We start from the raw sequence: 20592 nt of genomic DNA, 5'->3' as shown, positions 1-20592 counted from the left end.
CAGTATCTTCCAAAGTACATTCCCAAACAAACACTTATTTAAGGTTGTAAGATGCATCCTGGCAGTTTCAAAAGCACAGTTTTTAAAAAGAAAATATGAGCTCTATTTATTTGACAGCAGTCTTGGACGATCTGTCATCTTATTCAGCCACACATACATGTGTAGGAGTAAGCTGTCTTCCATAGAGACTTTAATAATGTGCACACTCCTATAACAAGCAACTTGCACAGTCTTTTCTATTCATCTAAAACAAGGCGTGAGAACAGCCTAGTGTTTAAGAGTGCAGGCTATGGAGACAGACTGCCTGGGTTCCTATCTAGGCTCTAACACTTACTGTCCATGTGACCTTAAACAAGTTATATAACTTCTATACCTTTTGGTTTCCTAATGTGTAAAAGAAGAATGATAGTAGCTACCTCAGAGGACAGCTGTGAGAATTACATTAGTACATATAAAGTACTCAGTGCCTAACACACAGCAGATTATAAATGTCAGTCATTATCATCTTAGGTTAGATAACATAATTTATCTGTAGAAAGAGCTGCTATAAAAATGTATAATGCATTTTAAAGAACATTCAAAATGGTTTCAGAAAAGTGAGAAGCAGAACAGCAATCTTTTAGGCTTATGTTCCAGCCTCTAATCACACTCCAAAACACTAAAACGCACTTGGAGGTACCGTGTTCCTATATCACTGATCTTAGAAGGTTTACAGGTTTTAGTTCTCATTGCACCAAAAATATGTGTATATACACATCCAGATAACTTCAGTCATCTCTGTTATTGGCACAGAATACATCCTCAACAACCATTGTGAGAATAAATGAACAAGCTGTTCTACTTCTTATATTAGACAATTTTGGTACTAGAGATCTTCAAGGGTAGAATTTTTCTTTGCTGGAATGTACACAGGTTCAGCTATCTCTGACCCTCTTCAGTGTCCTCCTACTACAGCCACTACAATACACAATCATCTCCAGTGGGGATGCTTTGCTGTTCTTTATATGACCTGACCTAATTAATTTCAAAACGAAAGGAAACACAATACCTTATAGTACCTGCACAACTTAAATGACGGATAAACTGAACAGTATGAACTTCGTGGAGGTCCCAACATAAAGCATTGTATTTTTGTCAATTCCCTGACCTCAGACAAAACCCTTAAAAATATTTGGAACAAATCCCAGAATTTTCAGGGCACTTTCAGCTATTAAAAGTCTACCTAGTTTAAAATGCCAATCACACACCTGAATTAGGACCTTCCCCAGGAAATCTCCTGGCTCCAGGAGAACGGGGAGGGGGAAAACAGGGAGCGAGTCTTTACAATGCCAAAGCTGGGAGTACAGGCCAATCCAAGTATCTCTGTGCCTGCTGCCAATTTCCTCCAATTTTTTGTTTGTTTGTTTGTTTGCCTACTTACTCAGGTATAGGGCACAGCAGTAAATATATGCCCCAAATATTTCTTACTTCTCACTAAGGAGAAGACATTTCTTGGAAGTAACGACCCCCATGTTTGGAAGGACTGTTCATTCACTCCGCTTACTCCAACCCACAGGAATGGAGTTGGAGAAAGGTGAGTAGTCAGTTTGGGGCTCGTTCCTGGCCCTTCTTTCACAAGGCCTAAAACCTCTCATTTAGAGACTAGAAGACAGAATGGGGGAGGTACAACTATCTGCCCATGGTTATGTTTTTCTTTTTTTCTTTGTTCCTGCTAACTCTACACAAGACTCAATGGCGTTCTCAGGGGATGTCATAGGCAGGAGTGATATTCAAAACATTTAACAGGCAGGGGTGCCACCTAATCAGAGGGGATGTGCCCTCCAGGTGCTGAAGGGTACTCAGGTGGTTGGGTTACAGGCTTTTTCCTGACAGTAGGAAGTATCTTGGTGCTTTAGTATAAAGAAGGCAAACCAGTTGAGTATCACTCCTGCTTGCAGGCACACCTCAGAGGGTCCCGAGCAAAGGCATCTCTACCATATTCTCCCCTGATGTGAGAGACTGTCCCAGGCCTACCTTATGCAACCCCTCTCTGTTACTGTCCAACAGTCTTTTGCCTGATCACATGGATCTATTTTCTATTTATCCACTTGACCCTTGGGAAACTCATACATCTTTATAATGCCCAACTAAGAGTACAGCAGGCCATTCTGAGTCTCTCCATGCTGCCAACTTCCTTCAGTTTTCTTTTTTGCCTGGTCAGATAGGTAAAGGATCCAGCAATAAATTGATGTTTAAAATATTTCTTGTTTCTTGCCAAAGAAGAAGAAGACATCTTTTGCATGTACCTCCCTCAATCTTTAACAGTGCTTCTCTTGGAGCTCCCTTCACTTCCCTTGACATGGGACATAGATAAAGAATGAGAATTACTTCTCTCCTTTCCTCCCTGGGACACAGAGAAAAGGCAAAATATTCCAGATGTGTGGAGAGCCTATGATAACCCTCTACCAAAGGATGACTTGAGATTGGAGTGGGGATAAGAGGAGGAACTCCTGGAGTGTTAAATAAGATAATAGTTGTATTAGGCTATCTCTTTAGAAATCCTGAGATGGGTGTGGCCCAAACTGGAAGTAGTTTCTTGGTGGCTTTCCCTTTAGAATGTCTGAATTTAAGGTTGTGTCTTCAAATTGCAGACACCATTACCAATTCTAGGCAATAGGAAAAATCTTCAATATCTTCTTATATTTATTTATCTTAAAATGCATCAGAAATAATTAAATGTTATATTTTGTGAATGAAAAATGGACATCAAATACACATGGAATAAAAAAATTAAGAAAGCATAAATCTACTGGTGATTATCTGGAGATGCTGCTTAACCACTGTGCATATATTTAAGTTTAATTAGAAACTGGAAGGCTTTAGAATGTTATTCTAAAATACACTGTATTAGTATTAAGACATCACAGTGATTCAGTGCAAATAACAATGCAAGAAAGTTTTCTTATTTTTTAGGGATTCTGTTTTATTAAAAGTATATATTTTTGCTCAAATGTCATAAGAAACTCAGTCTTAGTGTAAGCTGATTTGCTATAATTGGAATAGGCTTATTTCAGTCATTTTACCCCGTTAAATTATGATACCAACATTCAAACATCTGTTAAACCATAGCATCTGTTTCATATTTGGGATGCATCCCTACAAATTAGAAAAGTGTTCTTTTTAATGAGTTCTGATTTAATAAGGAATCCTTTTTTTATGACTACTATGCCAAAGAAAGAAAACGAGAAGACGAATCCACTCTTTACCAGCCCCCCATGCAGCAAAGTACCCCAAAGGTTCACACATTTTTAACAAAAAAAAAAACTGTTTAAAGACAAATATCACATATTGAAAGTTGGTTTTACATTTTAGTATTGTTTAATATTTAAGAAATCATACGTATTTTTGTATATATGTATGCCCACATACATACACACGCAATTATATAACCAGCACAAGCAGAGGGTCATACACCCATATTATTCAAGAAAAATAATCACTTCGTTCAAATAAATTATCTTGACAATCTATACAGTCTTAGAGTTACTAGACAAATGCATGACCTCACAGTCTGTCTGTTTACTAGGATTTGTTTACAACTCTAACTCCAAAGGAACTCTCTTGTCAGATCTTCACTGTTTCAGCTGTATCTGTAGTAGTACTTTGCACTGACTCATGCAGTTCTTTTTAGAACTATTCCCTACTGTCTTCATTAGTTTTCCTTAGAGTTTCCCAGTCACTTGTAGCACTCTATTGTGGTCTGAACTTGTCCTACACAGGAAGCATGTCAATGTACTGTCAGACAACAATGGGTTAGTTTGTTCCATTGTTTATTAATTTTACTTTTTAAGGACTTTGTATTTTTATATTTCTAATTTGGACCTGGTAATCTTTAAAAACCGAATTTAAAGATATTATATATTTTAAATGCATAAGTTTTTATGATACAAATTACCATAAAATTTAGAAATTTTAGAATATGATTGGTTATTCCATTAAGTTAAATAAACTACAAAAAATTTACAAAAGAACTCAAAGGGAGCTCATTGAAAGGAAACCAGAAAAATGAGAGAAAAGAAAAAAAAGTTTAGTATGAGATTTTTGGTCATCCACTTTCAACCTCCTAATTTATCTTACCAACAGAGAAAACTGCTACTAGAATGTCCAGGTGCTGAAAACATTTCTTCTGTATGTTTCCTTGAGTTAGGGAAGTCACAGGCTGGCAGAGAAAGCCACTGCCTTGCCCACCCTAGCAACAGGTGCTTCCAGCGTCTTCCTCCCCAATCCATCCCCCACCAATAAGGGCTCTGTTCCTCACCAGCTTTATGAAAGCACGTTTTCTACTTTGTCAATGTAAGAGTAGCATTTTACACACATGTCACATCAAATGTACAACTGATTCATCTTACAAAATCAGATTTTAGAACATGTCATATGAATTCTTCACCAGGAAAACAAAAATTCAAACATCAACCATCTGATGTAAAAGCAGCGCATTCTGGAGATTTATAGATGGTTTATGGGAATCAGAAAAGGGGAAAATAACCAGAGCTATTCTTTTGTGTTCAGGCTGGACTTACATAGCCAATCGAAGTAACCTTATTTTAAAATATTACCTGTGAAAAAAATTTTGCAATATCGCCGGGTAACCTTTCCAAATGCTTAATGACTCTTAGTGGCAAAATTCAGTTTTCCTAAATTAAAGGTTAACCCTCTCATTGTTGAAAATTAGATGTAACTCGTTTTATGGTCACAGGAGAGATGGTGCAGTTTAGGAAACACTGTTAGAATATTTTGCGATTTCCACCTCTGCAGATCTTATCTCTATATATTCTTAGGAACTTGCCTCTGCCAGTTGAAAGAGTGCAGACTTTCCACAGCGTTTTACAGGCTCAGCACCACCCAACTGCGAAGTGTTTGAAGAAATCTATATTAAAGACAATCCACATAGAGAATATTAGTTGTGATACCAGAATCTTTGCTCCTCATTCATACACATTCAGGAATTTTTCTTAGTTTTTGAGAGTATCATTGCTCTCGTGTACCAAATAACAAAACACGTCACATCTGGGATGATCATTTTGAGAACCATTTTCAGTAAATGACCTCAAAAATAATAACAAAAGTAGGTATGGCTGTTTAATAGTAAGAATATTGTCTTAGATAATTCCAGGCTTTAAATTTAACTCTATAACCTTAAAGTGAGAAATGTATTTCAATTTCTATTTAAGTACCAACTTAACAACTAGTCAAATATAAAAGAGATTTAGAGTTATTTTGCATTTACCAAACAATTTTTTTTTTGAGGAATATATTTGGGATCTCTGTGGAAAGACAGCATCAAGTCAGTCAACAAATTTTTAAATTTTGTTTAGAATCCAACATATATGTGCAAGGCCATATGACAGCAGCTTAGGAACCTAAGAGTTTTATATAAAACACTGACCCTGGCTTTCAGAGTATGCTCTAATGTACATGCAAAGACTGATAATCAAGATCACAAATCTGAGTTGTACAGTTAATGGCTTATGCTGTATTGCAGTATATAACATATGTACTACATTAACATTGACTACATAATCTTCTGTAAATTTGGCTAAATAGTGGCTGGGCATTGATAAAAATGAACAGCACTGTCTTTTCTCATTTTTTAAATAAAAACTTCATTTTCAATTTCTAGCCTCGATAAGAGCTGAGAAGGACATACATTCTTAAAGACATTTACAAAGCATCTTTACCTGGAGAAGTTCTGTCACTGTTAAGAGTAGACAGCTATGGTCTAAGCTTTTAGATCCTTTGTGATTCTGAATTCTTTCTCAGTTAAAAACAAAGCTATTTCTCATTTCCATTTAGTAGGTAATCCTGCTTATGACTATATCCTTAAAGGTGACCACAGATCCCACAGGTGATTCTATGAAGTTGCTAGCTCCCAGAGACACTGGGTGCTTTGTGCTAGAGGAGATTTTCCCTAGAATACTTGCTGAATAACAGGTCTTTGTAGAAGCATGTATTTAATAATGGCCTACCTAGGCCACTAAAAAGGGCCTAGCTTAAGGAAGTTCCTCCTAGGCGCTATCAGTTTTAATAGAGCGTTTTTCTATTCATCTCTATCATTTACTTTTTCTTTAGAAGATGAATTTATGGGGCTCAATCTTTCTGAAGTTTGGAATATTTTCTTCTTGCCGAATTTTCACTGATAAATGCTACTTCTACCTTTTCTAGACATGTTGAATTCAATTACTCACCTCATCAGGAGACTAAGAGAAAACAAACACATTAATACCACTGGCTCTCAGTGCTTCAGGGAATGAAGGACTGAACATAAATGCCAGTGCCTTGAATCAACGCAAAGAATATGGCCTTTGTGCCAGACAGGCAAGCTTTCATTACTTGCTGCTGTGTGGACTTAAGCAAATAAGATTTTGAGCCTCATTTACCTTACCTTCAAAATACGAACAGTAATACCTGCCCGGAATTATGCTGTTAAGATTAGGTTGGATGCTAGTGTAGGGCAGTGCTGAAGAGATATTATGCTCTAAATAAATGGCCCAATTATTACTAAGAATGATTTATCTTTAACACTTAAACATAAACACCTTTTTAGTACAACTCCAAAAATTAGTTACACACTGAAGTGGAAGAGAATTAAAAGTAGCAGTGTCTGCAGATAGTTATTAAATTTAGTAATTTGGAGAGCATTAAATTTGTCGCATAATCCCATGACACGCTCAAGAATTACTGAAGGACCACAAGCTGGGTAGCGCTGCACTTCACACCCATGCTGTTTTTCTGCGTCTTCCACCGGCTCCCTCTGCTGTTGCTTTTGAAACCTCACTGCAGGTTTTCGTTCCCTGTGTATGTCACTCCCACATATCCTGTGCCCAATGCAGTGCATGGCACACTGAGAGGCTCATGAATGACTGACTGCATGGATGCACTACCTGCCCTTAGAGTTAAAGCACAGCTGTCAGAGAGGAGGCTTGAGAATGGTCCCCTTCGGTTTAGTGAGAACCGTTTTCCTTATTGCCTCTGGGAGGATTTTCACCTGCTTGCAGGTACAGGGAAGCATTTTAAATGCTCAAGGTTGCTGGAAGCCTGATTCCCAAAAGGGCATGTGTGGGGGGAGGTTCAACATATTTTAGTAGTCCGACATTTCCAGAATCTCCTAACAGTAACATTTTTATGGCATTACACAGTGTGAGGTATGATTTCTAAAAGTTAAATCAAAAACTTAATTTGAGGGAAGGAAGTGTGGAAAACAGAGCATATGTTAATTTCCATGGGTTGGTCCTTATCTTAATTTCTTTGCAGCATTTGACAGTGCTAGTCTTTCTTTAGGAAAACTCCTTCCTGCCCTTCCGTTACCGCAGGGTCCTTGCTTTCCTCATATGTCTCAGGCCACTCCTCGTGGTTCTTCTTTGCTGGCTCTTCTTTCCATAACAATCCCTTCAATGTTTTTCCTTAGTATTTTGTCTTAGGGCCCTCTCTCATCTATGCTGATGGCTTCAATTTCAAGCACAGCTAGTACAACAATGATTTGTTATACCACTGTTTACTCCTGCCCATGCTGTTCTGCCTAAGAGACATATACATCCTTTCAGATAGGAACAATATAGTTAACATCTGTTTTCCAATGACTGGTCAGTCTGGAGGGCAGTGTGTGTTTGCTAGGTTGGTAGGTAGAGGGCACTAGTGGGCCAGACTGCATAGGATGTTCATGGGCACGCTTCTTATTTTCCTCAAATTGGATAGGGCTTGCCAATAAGTTAATTTCACTGTAGTCTCTCTTCTGACTATTATGTGATGTTTGGATAAACAATATTCATCCATAAAGGCTAGCTACAGGGTAGATGTGACAGTACATGAGGTACAGCTAAAGTGCTAAGAAAAATGATCACCCTGGATGTTAAATTGCTAATTTTATGGCTGTCTGAGGTGGGTGAACAAACAGGTGGTAAAGACCAGAATCAAATCAGGTAATGATGGAAGTCTTTTGCAATTATAAAGGTATTGTAAATATTGTAGTTTGGGAGAAGATGACTGATAATTGTTAAAAGAATAAGTGAGTCAAAGAGCAAATAAGGTGTTCCTTTCCTTATCTTCCTTATCTAAAAAGAAATATTAGTGCTTCCAATAAAACACATAATACATCCACTGATTAGTTACAGTGTAAGTATTTCTTTTTTTTTTGAGATGGAGTCTCGCTCTGTCACCAGGCTGGAGTGCAGTGGTGTCATCTCGGCTCACTGCAAGCTCCGCCTCCCGGGTTCCCGCCATTCTCCTGCCTCATCCTCCCAAGTAGCTGGGACTACAGGCGCCCGCCACCATGCCTGGCTAATGTTTTTTGTATTTTTAGTAGAGACGGGGTTTCACCGTGCTCGCCAGGATGGTCTCGATCTTCTGACCTCGTGATCTGCCTGCCTCGGCCTCCCAAAGTACTGGGATTACAGGCGTGAGCCACAGTGTAAGTATATGGTGTTTTTAATTGACTGTAATATTGTGTAACAAACTGAGCATTCCCTCATGAAAATAAATGCATTAAATTTATACCTACTGCTTATATACAATGGTGACAATATTTTAATTTTGGTGACATTATAGTTATATTTATATAGGCAAAGTAAATATCTTCGAAGGGAAGTTTTAAAGTCCAAATCTATCTAAATCACCCAGATTAGCTCTGTGTCTTCAAGGTAAATATAATTTTTCAATGCAAAGATATCCTCTAGGTGTAAGAGTCAGCCACAGAGCAGATCAGAGAATATGTGGATTGGTCATGGCTTTTAAGCCTGTATTAAAGACAACAGTTCCTTTCTGACATTATATTTGGTCATTAGTCTTTGGTAAACCAGATCTAAAAAGTGACTGATGTGTCACTACCTGTAAACAGAAGATGCAGTTAGGAAACTCATTCTGACCAACTTAATGGATCAGAGCCTGGAAACACAGAGTAGATGGCACTTTGGATGGGCCAGGCTGAATCTGGATGAAATATGACTGTCACCTTGGAATGGCAGACAGGCTGAAACCGGGGGTGGGGAGTGAGGAACTGTCCCTGCGTTCTGTATTTCTTTCAAAATCCTGATTTTTCTCCTCTTAAATGTAAACATTTATGAGGTACCTAAAAACAAATATGTTTATTCAGTTTCATGGTTCCATATAGATTAACTTCAATGAGTTTTTCAATGATCAGATTTGGTTAAGAAGGAAAAATATCTTTCTCATCTTGCAAGGAAGAGATCAGGACTCAATGAAAAAAACAAAACAAAACAAAACATTTCCACTTAAAGAAATTACCAGGGTTTACTGTTAAAAGTATGTTTCTCAGATAAACATTTCACACAACAAATAACCCATTTCCAAGAGAAAATCTAGTTAACTTCTTCCCAGCGTTATAAGAGTTTGTAAATAAAATGAACAGAAATAGTTTCTGAGAATTTTGCATGCCTGATCTTAAAATGATATTACAAAGCTAAATATTTTTAAAAGATAAATTGTTTCCTAGCTTATATAAACACCCACTTCTCTTTAAATGTACATAATAGGACAAGGAATCCCTCTGAAAAGAGAAGGGCTATAAAGTGCTCCACTCAGTAATTTTCTATTATACATCAATCCCTTCCTCTCTTGACCCTTCCACCGTGAAGTCCCAGAGATATTAATAAGTGCCTTAACAATAACGATTTAATAATTTGGGTTTTTTAAAAAAACACATAACTACAGAGCCGTGGTCTCAAACTGTGGTTCTCTAATAGGAAACTTGTTGGAAATGCAAATTCCCAGGTCCAGCACCAGATTTAATCAGTCAGAAGCTTTGGTGGTGTGGCCCAGCAATCTGTGTGTAAACAGCCTTCTAGGTGACTCTGATGTATTATAAAGTTTGAGAACCTTTGCTTTTGACTAATTAAAACAAGAATTTCAAGAGTCTTTGGGTTTTCTCAAAGGTGATGGTGTTTTACGAAATAATTCTAAGAGCTTTAGGGATATCATAGTGAGTAATTACAGCCTATTCTATTTCTATTGCAATACACACGCTCATAGCAGATTTTCGTAGATATTTTTATTAGTTCATCTACTTAGCTCTTATTTAGCCTTAAATAAAACCAGCCCAGTATTGGTCTGACAATGTGGTCAGATTGCAAGATGTTAAAGATTGAAAGTTAGGGTACTGTCGGGTTAGAGGAGGAAAGTGAAGAGAGAGGTTATGTATCCTTTGAGAACCATGAACTACTCTTGTATAAACACATATAACATTTACAGCTAAATAGCCAAAGATACAATAATTTAATTTGCTGAGGAACTAGGGCTATTACCAATGGTTGCAAAATATAACCAGGAAAAGTTATATACTTGTGGGGACTGCATCTCATTCTAGGGCAAAACAGAACATGTATATTTTTACACCATCAATTTTATTTTGGTCTTTCTGTCATATATGCCTTCCTATATTTTGAAACAACTCCTAATTAAGTTTAAAAATTAATTATTTTTTAAAAGGCTCCTCAAATCCTGCATACACTTTATAGCTAAAAACCCCAAGAGTCCTCAGGAGATGAGTGCTGTAGAGCAAAGGGGCAACCTCTGGAAATGCCACCCTGCATGACTCTCTCCTCCAAGTAAGAAGTTCTTTTCTTCTCTAGAAAAAAAAACTTAGTATAATTAAGAGGCAATGACCAAATCTCATTCAAGAATTAGTGTACTGAGCAGCAAGGACAAATTAGTTTATGAAAGGCATGGGATCTCATCCTGCAGAATCACAGGATGGTGGCTATTACATCACCAAACTGGTCCCTTAGAGCTGTCCCCAGCGCTTCAGGAGCTAACAAGTGTGATGATGGTGTTGCTAAAATAACAATCATGGCCAGGCATGGTGGCTCTCACCTGTAATCCCAGCACTTTGGGAGGTTAAGGAGGGCAGATCACCTGAGGTCAGGAGTTTGTGACCAGCCTGGCCAACATGGCGAAACCCCGTCTCAACTAAAAATATAAAAATTAGCTGGGCGTGGTGGTGGACACCTGTAATCCCAGCTACTCAGGAGGCTGAGGCAGGAGAATCGCTTGAACCTAGGAGGTGAAGGTTGCAGGGAGCCGAGATGGTACCACTGCACCACTGCACTCTAGCCTGGGTAACAAGGGCGAAACTCCGTCTCAAAAAAAAAAAATCACCTCCTCTTCCGATTTATTAAACACTGAATCATAGGCTGAGCGGTGATAAGAGTTAGAACCAGCATGAGCTGAGATATTCCATTATTCCATACTGGTATTTTAAGTTAAGCTGGATACTCTTGGTAGTCAATGCATATGTAAATATCAGATGTGTCAAAGATGAGCCACTACCTTTCTAATATTCCTGCTATGCAGTATAGAATTTAATCAAACAGAATACATGGCAAATCAATTCTGCTTTGAAAAAAAACGTTTCTGAAAAGTTGGATAGAACTGGCTCAGACATCAACATTAAAAATAAATTTAGTCAATATGGCAAAATTCCTTTTTAACTCTGAAGAATTAATGGGCATCAATAACTGGAAGAAAGCAAGAAAGTATTATTAACAAAACTATTTCCCCTAGACAGTGAAAATAACAGCTTCCTTATTATAATGGAAAATTGGAACAAAATCTTAATCTATTCAGATTAATTAAGCAAATTTTTCTTTACAAAATAACATTATATATTTTTGTTACCAGTTTTATACAATAGCCCTCAGCAGCTAAACAAATACTATGGCAGGGAAGCCTAATACATAAGCAGGCCAACCGATGGTATAAAGTCATAGTAGTTGACACAAGTTATCCCAAGAGGAAACAGCTTTTTTTCTTTTTTTTTTTGTAAGAGCCAAAAGTAATTTTTTCTCATTTTCAAAGTAAGATGGTAGATTTTCTTCTGCCAAAAGGATATCATTTTACATTCCATTTACGCAGTACTCTTTATTCAAATGAATCAAAGTGATTCAATACATCAATATTAAACAGCGCAGTCCTGCTTGTCATTTTCTCTCAACCCTATAAAAAATTGCTTGGTTTATGATATGCATTTTTTAGTTGGGATAAAAACGAAAAGAAGAAAAGACCTAAAGCAGATAGTATCTTATTTTCATAAACTATATACGTTTTATTATTTGCCACATAGTGCTCATTAGAAATGAACATATGGTTGAGGCCAGGGCTTTTGTGGCAAAATCAAGAAGATCAGATTTGTCTCTGCAGCATACCAACCAAAAAAGTTGCTCTCTGGTGTGTGCTCTCTTCGGCTGACAAACCAAAGAAATCTGAGATCTTACAAAAGCTGACCTGATCTAAGCCTGGGATTACACACTAATAAAAATACTGGCTGAAGCTACATCACATTGAAAGCTAATTTAACCTGATTTAACAGGTCGTATTCACCACTGCAATCACTGTGAGAGAGTTATTCATGAATTATAGCATCAATTTCACTATTGGAAAAATTTAATAAATCGAAACCTTCTGGCCTTCGTGTTGACAGCAGTTTTTCCAAGCTTTTAAAATAAATTAAAAACAAGATAAAATGAAATAAACACATTACTGGTATTCTGAATGAACTCTTTGATGAATGCTTATAAAATGGGTGTAAAATCTGGAGCTGATTTGACTATGATTACATCAAAGGCAGCAGAAAAAGCAATAAATATTCTGTTATGTACATTATGTTAATAATGACAACAGGCATGCCTAGAGTTCACTATACATTATAAAAACTCCATTCCAGTATTCCTGAGCTCAACAAGTTTTCTTAGCCCAAAAAGCATTTTAAAAAGGCCATACCTCTGCAAACTGAAACAAGGCGGATGTTTGACACTGCTTTGTAGAAGCATCAGGGTGGGACGTACTTGAAGATATCTGAAAGGAAACGAGCAATTCTTAATGCACAATGACATTTTTCCACATCAGACCATAAGATTCTGCCATATATTTTCAACTGTAGACACTGATAAAGATTTAAAAATGAGTCATTACCCTCAATCCCTTTAGAAGAGCATTGTAATTGATAAGAGAAGACAAAGGCCATGTTTCTAAAAACAGATGATTATAAAGAACAAAGACTGAGTATGGCTCATTTGCTATGTCTTTGGTAAGGGTACCAGGTATATATCAAATAGCAGTTAAGAAGACCTGTTGAAATAAATTTCTTTACTTAAAAAAAAAGGAAAAAAATGTGTATTATTAAAAGCTGGAGGCTGCAAGTAAAGCCACTCCCTCACTCTCTTCCCAACACCACTCCCTCCAAGCTCTTCTCTAGTTAGAGGCAGCTGTGATGCAGTGTTGGTGAAGCATATGGATGCGGGTCAGGGTATCTGGGAGACTGAATCTCAGCTCTGCTACTTACTTACCCACATGACCTTGGCCAGCTCAGCTAAACTTTTTGAGACTTACTTTTCACCACTGTAAATTGATGATGATGAAAATAATCTGCATTTTAGAGGATTATGGTGAAAAAAAAGAAGCCATAAAAGATGTTACCTAGCATGGCACCAGAACTCAATAAATAGTTTACTAAATATGAAAAGTATTTTCTTCTTTCATAGCTCCTGCATCCTCCCAACCAACACGAACACGCACACGCACGCGCGCACACACACACGCCCGCACGTGTGCGCACGCACACACAGGCACACACGTGGACGCACACACGTACACACACGCACGCACATGTGCACACACGCACATGCACACACACACACACACGCACACACACGTCAGTGGGTGACAATGAATAGAGTCTGCCACCCTATACTTGATTCAACTAGGGGACCTTTTGTTTCCAGTTGGTAATTATGGTAGCTTCCTTTGACTTTGCTCAGAGGAATATGTGGAAATACTTTTCAAGGACATTTTGGGAGCAAGGTGAGTTAGTAATTTTGGTTCCAAAGTGAAAAATCCTTTTATTCAGCTATAAAACAGGATAAAAGTGGGTCACAGGAGCAGAAAGCCTGGGCATTATAACTTCAGCCCATTCCCAATCCCACAAGTCTTTCCTTCAAGTAACTGTTCACCAACAACTCCATCAAAGGTTACTTACTAAGCAGTAAATCCACCTTCATCAAAACTCTTTAATTACAAAAACTGCTTTTTCATTTTAGTTAAACTGGTTAGAAAAACAACAGGGCCACATAGTTGTACAGTATAAAAGTGATGTTTAGGAATGAGAAAGAATCAGGAGGCTGGGCACAGTGTGGCTCACGTCTGTAATCCCAGCACTTTGGGAGGCTAGGTGGATCACTTGAGCCCAGGAGTTCAAGACCAGCCTGGTAACATAGCAAGACACCGTCTCAAAATAAAAATAAAAAAAAATTAGTAGAGAGACTGACTGAGTAATTAATTGTATCCACTGCTGAAGCCATCAGGAAAATTTCGTTCTACTGTGCTTTTTAATCAGATAAGCATTTTTAGAATAAATATCAGTAAGAACAACAAATATCAACCAAATCCAATTTAACAAACTAGGTAGAAATAAACCATTTTATCCATTGTAAGATCTAACCAAGTGTTCTGAAGACATTCAAGGATAACATTTTAGAACTTTTCTTGGTCAAACCATGAATCTTGTCATTTCAAGTGACCGCCATGTGCAAGTATGACAGAATCCAAAAATGAACCCAGAGAAATCTTCCTTAAGTCTTAGGAATTATAAACTCAGTACAACTTATTTCAGACATTACTTTTCATCCCTACCAATCCTTTATAAAAGTTAGAAAAAAATAAACAATGTATATAAGGGGAAATACATAAATATTGTAGGTTATACCTAAATACAATACATTCCTTTAAGAATTAAATCAGGCAGTGAACAAAATAGAACCAGTGTTATAATCTATCCAATTTTGTGAAAAAGTATCTCATAAGTTCTAAAAAAAAAAAGGGGGGGGATGTTATTATAAATTAATATTAAGATAAGGATTTCAATTAATAAATACATAGGAGCTCCTGGAGATAGAGACCTTTTATATAAAAGCAATAGGATCAGGGATCTCTCTGGATCTTAGAAATGCTGTTAAAAGCCACAAAAGTGTACACATGCTAACATATCCAAAATTTCCTGTGAAATTTTAGAGGTTCCATTAGATCTTTAAAGGTTCAAGGATCATCTCTTAAGCCATTCTGCTTTCAAAGTTGGGACCAATCTTATACGCTTATAACTGCTTCTGAAAAAAAAGAGTGCAGGCTGAGCGTGGTGACTCATGCCCTGTAATCCAGTACTCTGACAGGCTGAAGCGGGAAGATTGCCTGAGATCAGTAATTCAAGAACAGCCTAGGCAACATAGCGAGACCCTGTTTAAAAAAACAAACAAAAAAATTAGCTGGGCATGGTGGCATGCGCCTGCAGTCCTAGTCATCAGGAGGCTGAGACGAGAGGATCCCTTGAGCCCAGGAGTTCCAGGTTACAATGAGCTACGATCATGCCACTGCACTCTAGCCTGGACGACAGAGTGAGACTCTGACTCTAAAAAAAAAATAAAAAATAAAAAATGTTCCCCCTGTACAAAACTGTAAAACAGTTGGGCAAACACCAGGAAGGATGACAGTGGTGAAGAAAGTATGGTCGAAGACAATTCAAATGATCAAGGAAAGACCAGGTGGCTTAAAGTTTAAGAAAAAAATTTATCAATGAGGGCTCATACTGAGTTCTAGAGTAAATTAAGATATTCTGAGCAGTCTTAAACTCTAGACTTGATATCAAGGATAATGTGCTTTTATACACCATCTCTTTGAACCAGTGTCAAGAGACCTACTGAGCTGAATAAGTCTGACAAAAGAAGACTTTGAAAACTGCCAACCTCATGCTAAAGTTTCAATTAAGATGAAGGTGTACTAAAAAAAGAAAAGAAAAAGAAATGCATAGATTAGTTGCATAGCCAATAACCATGAGCTGATTCTGTCTTCTGTTTTATTAAATAAACAATCAATAAATTACTAAATTCTAATAGCAATTCAATATATTCTTAACCTTACTATCCATGAGTAAAAATTAGTAATGAGGTTGATAATATTTAGTATGACTTTAACGATAAGCTTCTACAAATGCATAAATGTAGTTATTTCTTAATTAAGAACTCTAGAGACCCAAAATACCTTTTCCAAAATTGGATTCTATTTTCCCACTTACGGTTGAGCTGAGCAAAGTTCTTCATTGCTTTCAGTTACTGTTATCAGCCCCAATTTAAGCCCACTTTACAATTTCCTCGTTAGTTAAGTATCAATTGTAATATATTACCTCGGCAAACTGAAACAATGGTGACTTCTGACGTAATTCAGGAGATTCTGAAACATCAGGCCTGCATGTGCCAGAGGATACCTGAAACAAAGAAAGATACCATATTTTCTTTTGTACTATTTACTGTGTTAGGTAAACATTTAATGCTCTATCTTCATTTCTGATCTTTATTATCAACAACAGTTACAGAAACATCACTTTTTAATCAAGTCTTTTTCTCAGGATATACATTTCCTCTTTTATCTCAATGCTAACATTGACCCACTTTTGCATTTAGGTGAGAATTGCTTTGGTAGTCAACTGTTATTCAAAAGTCATAGGAGGCTCAGAATGTTAGAGAGGGAAGGATTTCATTATTCCTCTGATCTAAACCCCTCACTTTTCAAAGATGAAGAAACTGACACCTCCCCTCCCAATGCTAAAAAATCCCCTTACTCTTTATTGAAACACTGATCACCACAAGATGTAAATATTTATTTATTGTACTTCCTCTCCCAGGGGCTTTATTTAATGCATTATCTCCAACACTGCCTGGGTACAACGTAGATACTCAACAAGTATTTGTGGAGAGAACTAATGAAAGCTGACAATAGTTCTCTTAATCCCAATTCAGTGTGATTCCTGCCCACTTTCCTGAATAATGAAGTTAGAGAGTCTAGGGGGAAAAATCATCTTTCACGTTAAAGAAAAAAATGAAAGTTACAAATACTTTTTAATAACTTGTTTTCTGATTACAAAATAATCCAAGTTCACTGTTAAAAATCTGAAAAAAAAAACCCCACCAAAATGAAGAAAAATCACCTACAATGTTACCTCCCAAAGATAAGCACTGTTAATACTCTTATATATTCTTCCAGTTGTGCATGTAGGTAATTTTTAAACGAAAATAGAACATTCTACTGCAGTTATGGAATGTTCTTTTTTTAAAAAAACTTTAATATTAATTTTTCTGCATCACTAAGTCTTCTCCAGTGTAATTTTAATAGCTGCATGTGATTATATTTGATGGGTAAATCCTATGGAAAGAGCCACTAGTCACCCAGATCATGCTACTAAAAACAGTTTCTCACTGACCCTCTTAAGACACTGAGGATGTGTTTCTCTAACAATGTCACAGGCCACAGGGCAGGAGCAAACATTTGAAATTTTAATTGTCACCTTTGGATTTTAAAGAGTAATGGTCACCTTCTCCCAGAGAGAAGCACATTAGTGAAGGTGCAGAAGCTTTAATTAATTTGCCACCTGTAGTCTGGCTGCAAAGCCTGACCCTCTTATTGTCACTGACTATTTGATATGCTGTGCCAAATGTCCCACCAAGGAGACACAAAATGAACTAAAAAGAAGGCCAACAAATCCTGAAATTTATAGCCACAAAAAACTGGGAACTCCTTTACTGGAAGAATACCTGAACAAAATATATCTTTATAAGTTAGAAGTATTTTTAAAAAATCAACTTCTCTGCTTTATCAAAAAACCTATGTGTTTGACTCCTAGATTATTTGGTAAATAATCAAAACTTTATTTACATTCAAGCTTAGGACTTTTTGAAAATTATAAAATGTCTTCATAAAGCTTTAAAAAATAGGTGTGCATAAGACAGAAATCTATAGAAGATATTTGGAATTAAATGTGTTATTATTTAGAGTAGCTACACTGCATAAAGTCTATATAACATATATGCTTATTTCAGATCCCACAATGCACAAGAAATAGTGACCACTTAGGAGGAGGTAAACTGCCCTATGGCTTAGAGTTCATATTAACAGCATGAAGAAAATTCAACTTTCTTTTAACTGTCATTTATAGATTATTTGGCCACAACAACACATCAATTCAGAAAGTTGAAAAGTTCATTAATACCCTTTGCAAATCTTTAGGATGGATGGTCTCATATAAAACTTCCTATTTGAACACATAATTATGAAGGCATCTATAATCCTGCACATGGTTTGTCAATTTTAGCATGCAATCAAATAAGTCTACACGTTTGTGCTTATCATGCTCCTGACAAAGAGGGGATGCACAATGAATATCTGTTGATTAACTTAATTCTCTCCCTATGTATGTGAATAGGAAGAATCTCACATACATAGTGACCAGGCCAGGAGTACAACAAATGCTATTCAATGGCTAAAATAACAGTAATAGAATCACTAATGCTGTGGATTTTACTCTAGTGGACCACGTCCTCTCTCAAAACCTAGTTACTCTTACTTTAAAGCATTACAGATTTTGCATACATCTTCAGCGTAGTATAGTGGAAACAGCACAAAATTAGGAGCCAGGAGAATTGGGTTAGTACTAAGCTATGTAGTTAGCCGACTTGGTTAGCTGACCCTCTAGTCCACAAAAGAATAGAGACAACGTATCAGAAGGGGCCAAGAGGGCAGACAAAGAAAAGAAAAAAGAAGCGGGCTGGGAAAGAAAGAAACAATGTCAGCAGCAGGATAAGAAAAGAAGAAGACAGAAAAGCTGTAAAGAACAGATACAAATGTTTCATAAAGCACTGGAGTCTGTCTAAAACAAACTGAATAGGGAAATAGCCCCCAAAGTTCTCTAGAAGGCATCAGCTCAATGCAATAATTATTTGCAACCGTAATTCTAAGTTGTCAAGGTAAGAAAAACTGTAAAACACATCACTTATTAAGAAGGCAGAAATCCGTGTGACACAGGTTAGACATATTTCTTCTGGGGATCTAAAATCTCAAAACATAAAAACAGTTCAATGACATGGCAAATATAAACATGAAGAATTCATTATTGAGTACCTGATAAGCAAGGCATCCCATAAAATGTATATATCTGTGCATACACTGATCTACACATGCATTTGATAAAGAAATAAGAAATTCTATCTATATAAAAGGGAGAGAATACTTCCCAAAAAAGGCTCCCATTTGAGCAATGTCATTATTCAGAAGGTTCCAGAGGTTGTGAAATGTTTAAAATATTGAGCTATATCATCTTGATGTCTGCATTTAAAGTACTTCATTTATTTTTATTAGGTGGGGCACACTTTTTATAGATAAACATCAATTTTGTAATATCTATTCCTATGCTAGAGCCAGTTTACTTTCTAAATACAAAATAAATGGCCAAAGACATTCGTTCATTAATTAAGAGGAAAGAAAAAATATTAAATAAGTAGCGGTTAAATAAGGGAGAAAAAAACCCAAGAAGCTGTTTCTAGAAATAATCTCTGAAATAATCGGTAAAGCCACTAGGTGTTGCTATACGCCCAAAAACGAAAATAGCTAAAGGGATTTTTGTTAAGTACATACTCATTTGATTTACCCAAATTCAATCCTCTCCTTGATTTAGCTATAATTCTCAATAACCATGGAAGGGGAGTGATTAGTATAATTAAGAATTTCAATAATGTAGTATTTTTTTCACAGGAGCAATTCATATAGTGAAATTGAATACATAAAAATGTGAACTGGCCTCCTGATACAAAACAAGATCAAGTCAGTTACATGCACTGTGAGTAGTTTGGAAAGCTAGGTTGTTATCATGAGCCTGTCCTTACTTTGCAAGACACAAGACCACAACCATGCGCTGCTGGCATGAACACATGGTCAACAAAAGGGGTATTGCACTGGTAGTATCTGAGCCATACATTCCTACCCTTGCTAATTCAAACATTTATTGATTACTCACTCATTCAACAAATACTTAATAGATACCTATGACATGCCAGCCACAAAGACTGCTACTTTCAAGAAGCTTATATTCTACTTGTATCTAGTAGGTGTTAGGGAATAAAACGTTGACCAAAGGAAATGTGCCTAACTAACCCTTAGTTGCTTGCAACTCATGTGCAGGGGACAGCAACATCATATACAAAAATGTAAGTGCATAATGGTGGAATATGACAAGGTCTACAGGAGGATGGAGAAGCAGCCTTCATTCTGCGTGGGAACAGCTGGAAGGAAGATAGGTAACGTCTAAGACATACCTTAGGAAAACCAGGAGTTCTCTCACAAGTGTAGAAACGATGCGGTAACAGGAGGTGGAAAAGTATGAAGGCAAGAACCCTGTGTGTTTGAGAAAGTGACTTTCTCAGTGTGGCTGAAGAATACATGCATCGGAGTATAGTGGGAGAATCTGAATTCTACATGAAGAAGTTTGAAAATTGGACTGGAGGCAATGAGGAGCCAGCTGAGGTTTTCAGTCAGAGAGATGTGTAGTCAGGTAATTCTGTCAGTGGAGTGCAGGGTGATGCTGGCTGGGGGTGACTGGAGGTAGGAGGCTAACTGGAAGATTAAGGAAATAAGCCAGCTGAGATGTGAGACCCCAACTGAATCAAAGATGGTAACTGCCAGGCTTCAGTAACTGTCTGGCAAGAAGTCAGAGCTGAGGGAAAGGGGTCAGAAATA

General features: G+C 37.0%; 1 protein-coding gene across 15 annotated transcripts in view; it reads right to left on the bottom strand.

Annotated features, from left to right (window-relative positions):
• Positions 1–20592, bottom strand: part of BBX (BBX high mobility group box domain containing) — a 274443-nt gene that overhangs the window by 51051 nt on the left and 202800 nt on the right. For all 15 annotated transcript variants that reach the window (XM_009199573.4, XM_009199592.4, XM_017955102.3 and 12 more), the window contains 3 exons: positions 16214–16294; positions 12766–12840; positions 4826–4906 (listed from right to left, as the gene is read on the bottom strand). In XM_009199573.4, coding sequence (XP_009197837.1) covers positions 4826–4906; positions 12766–12840; positions 16214–16294 — 237 coding nt within the window. The remainder of the gene's footprint in view (positions 1–4825; positions 4907–12765; positions 12841–16213; positions 16295–20592) is intronic.

The sequence above is a fragment of the Papio anubis genome, chromosome 2 (assembly GCF_008728515.1).
Source record: "Papio anubis isolate 15944 chromosome 2, Panubis1.0, whole genome shotgun sequence".
NCBI lineage: Eukaryota > Metazoa > Chordata > Mammalia > Primates > Cercopithecidae > Papio > Papio anubis.
This window is presented reverse-complemented; position numbering and strand designations above follow the sequence as displayed.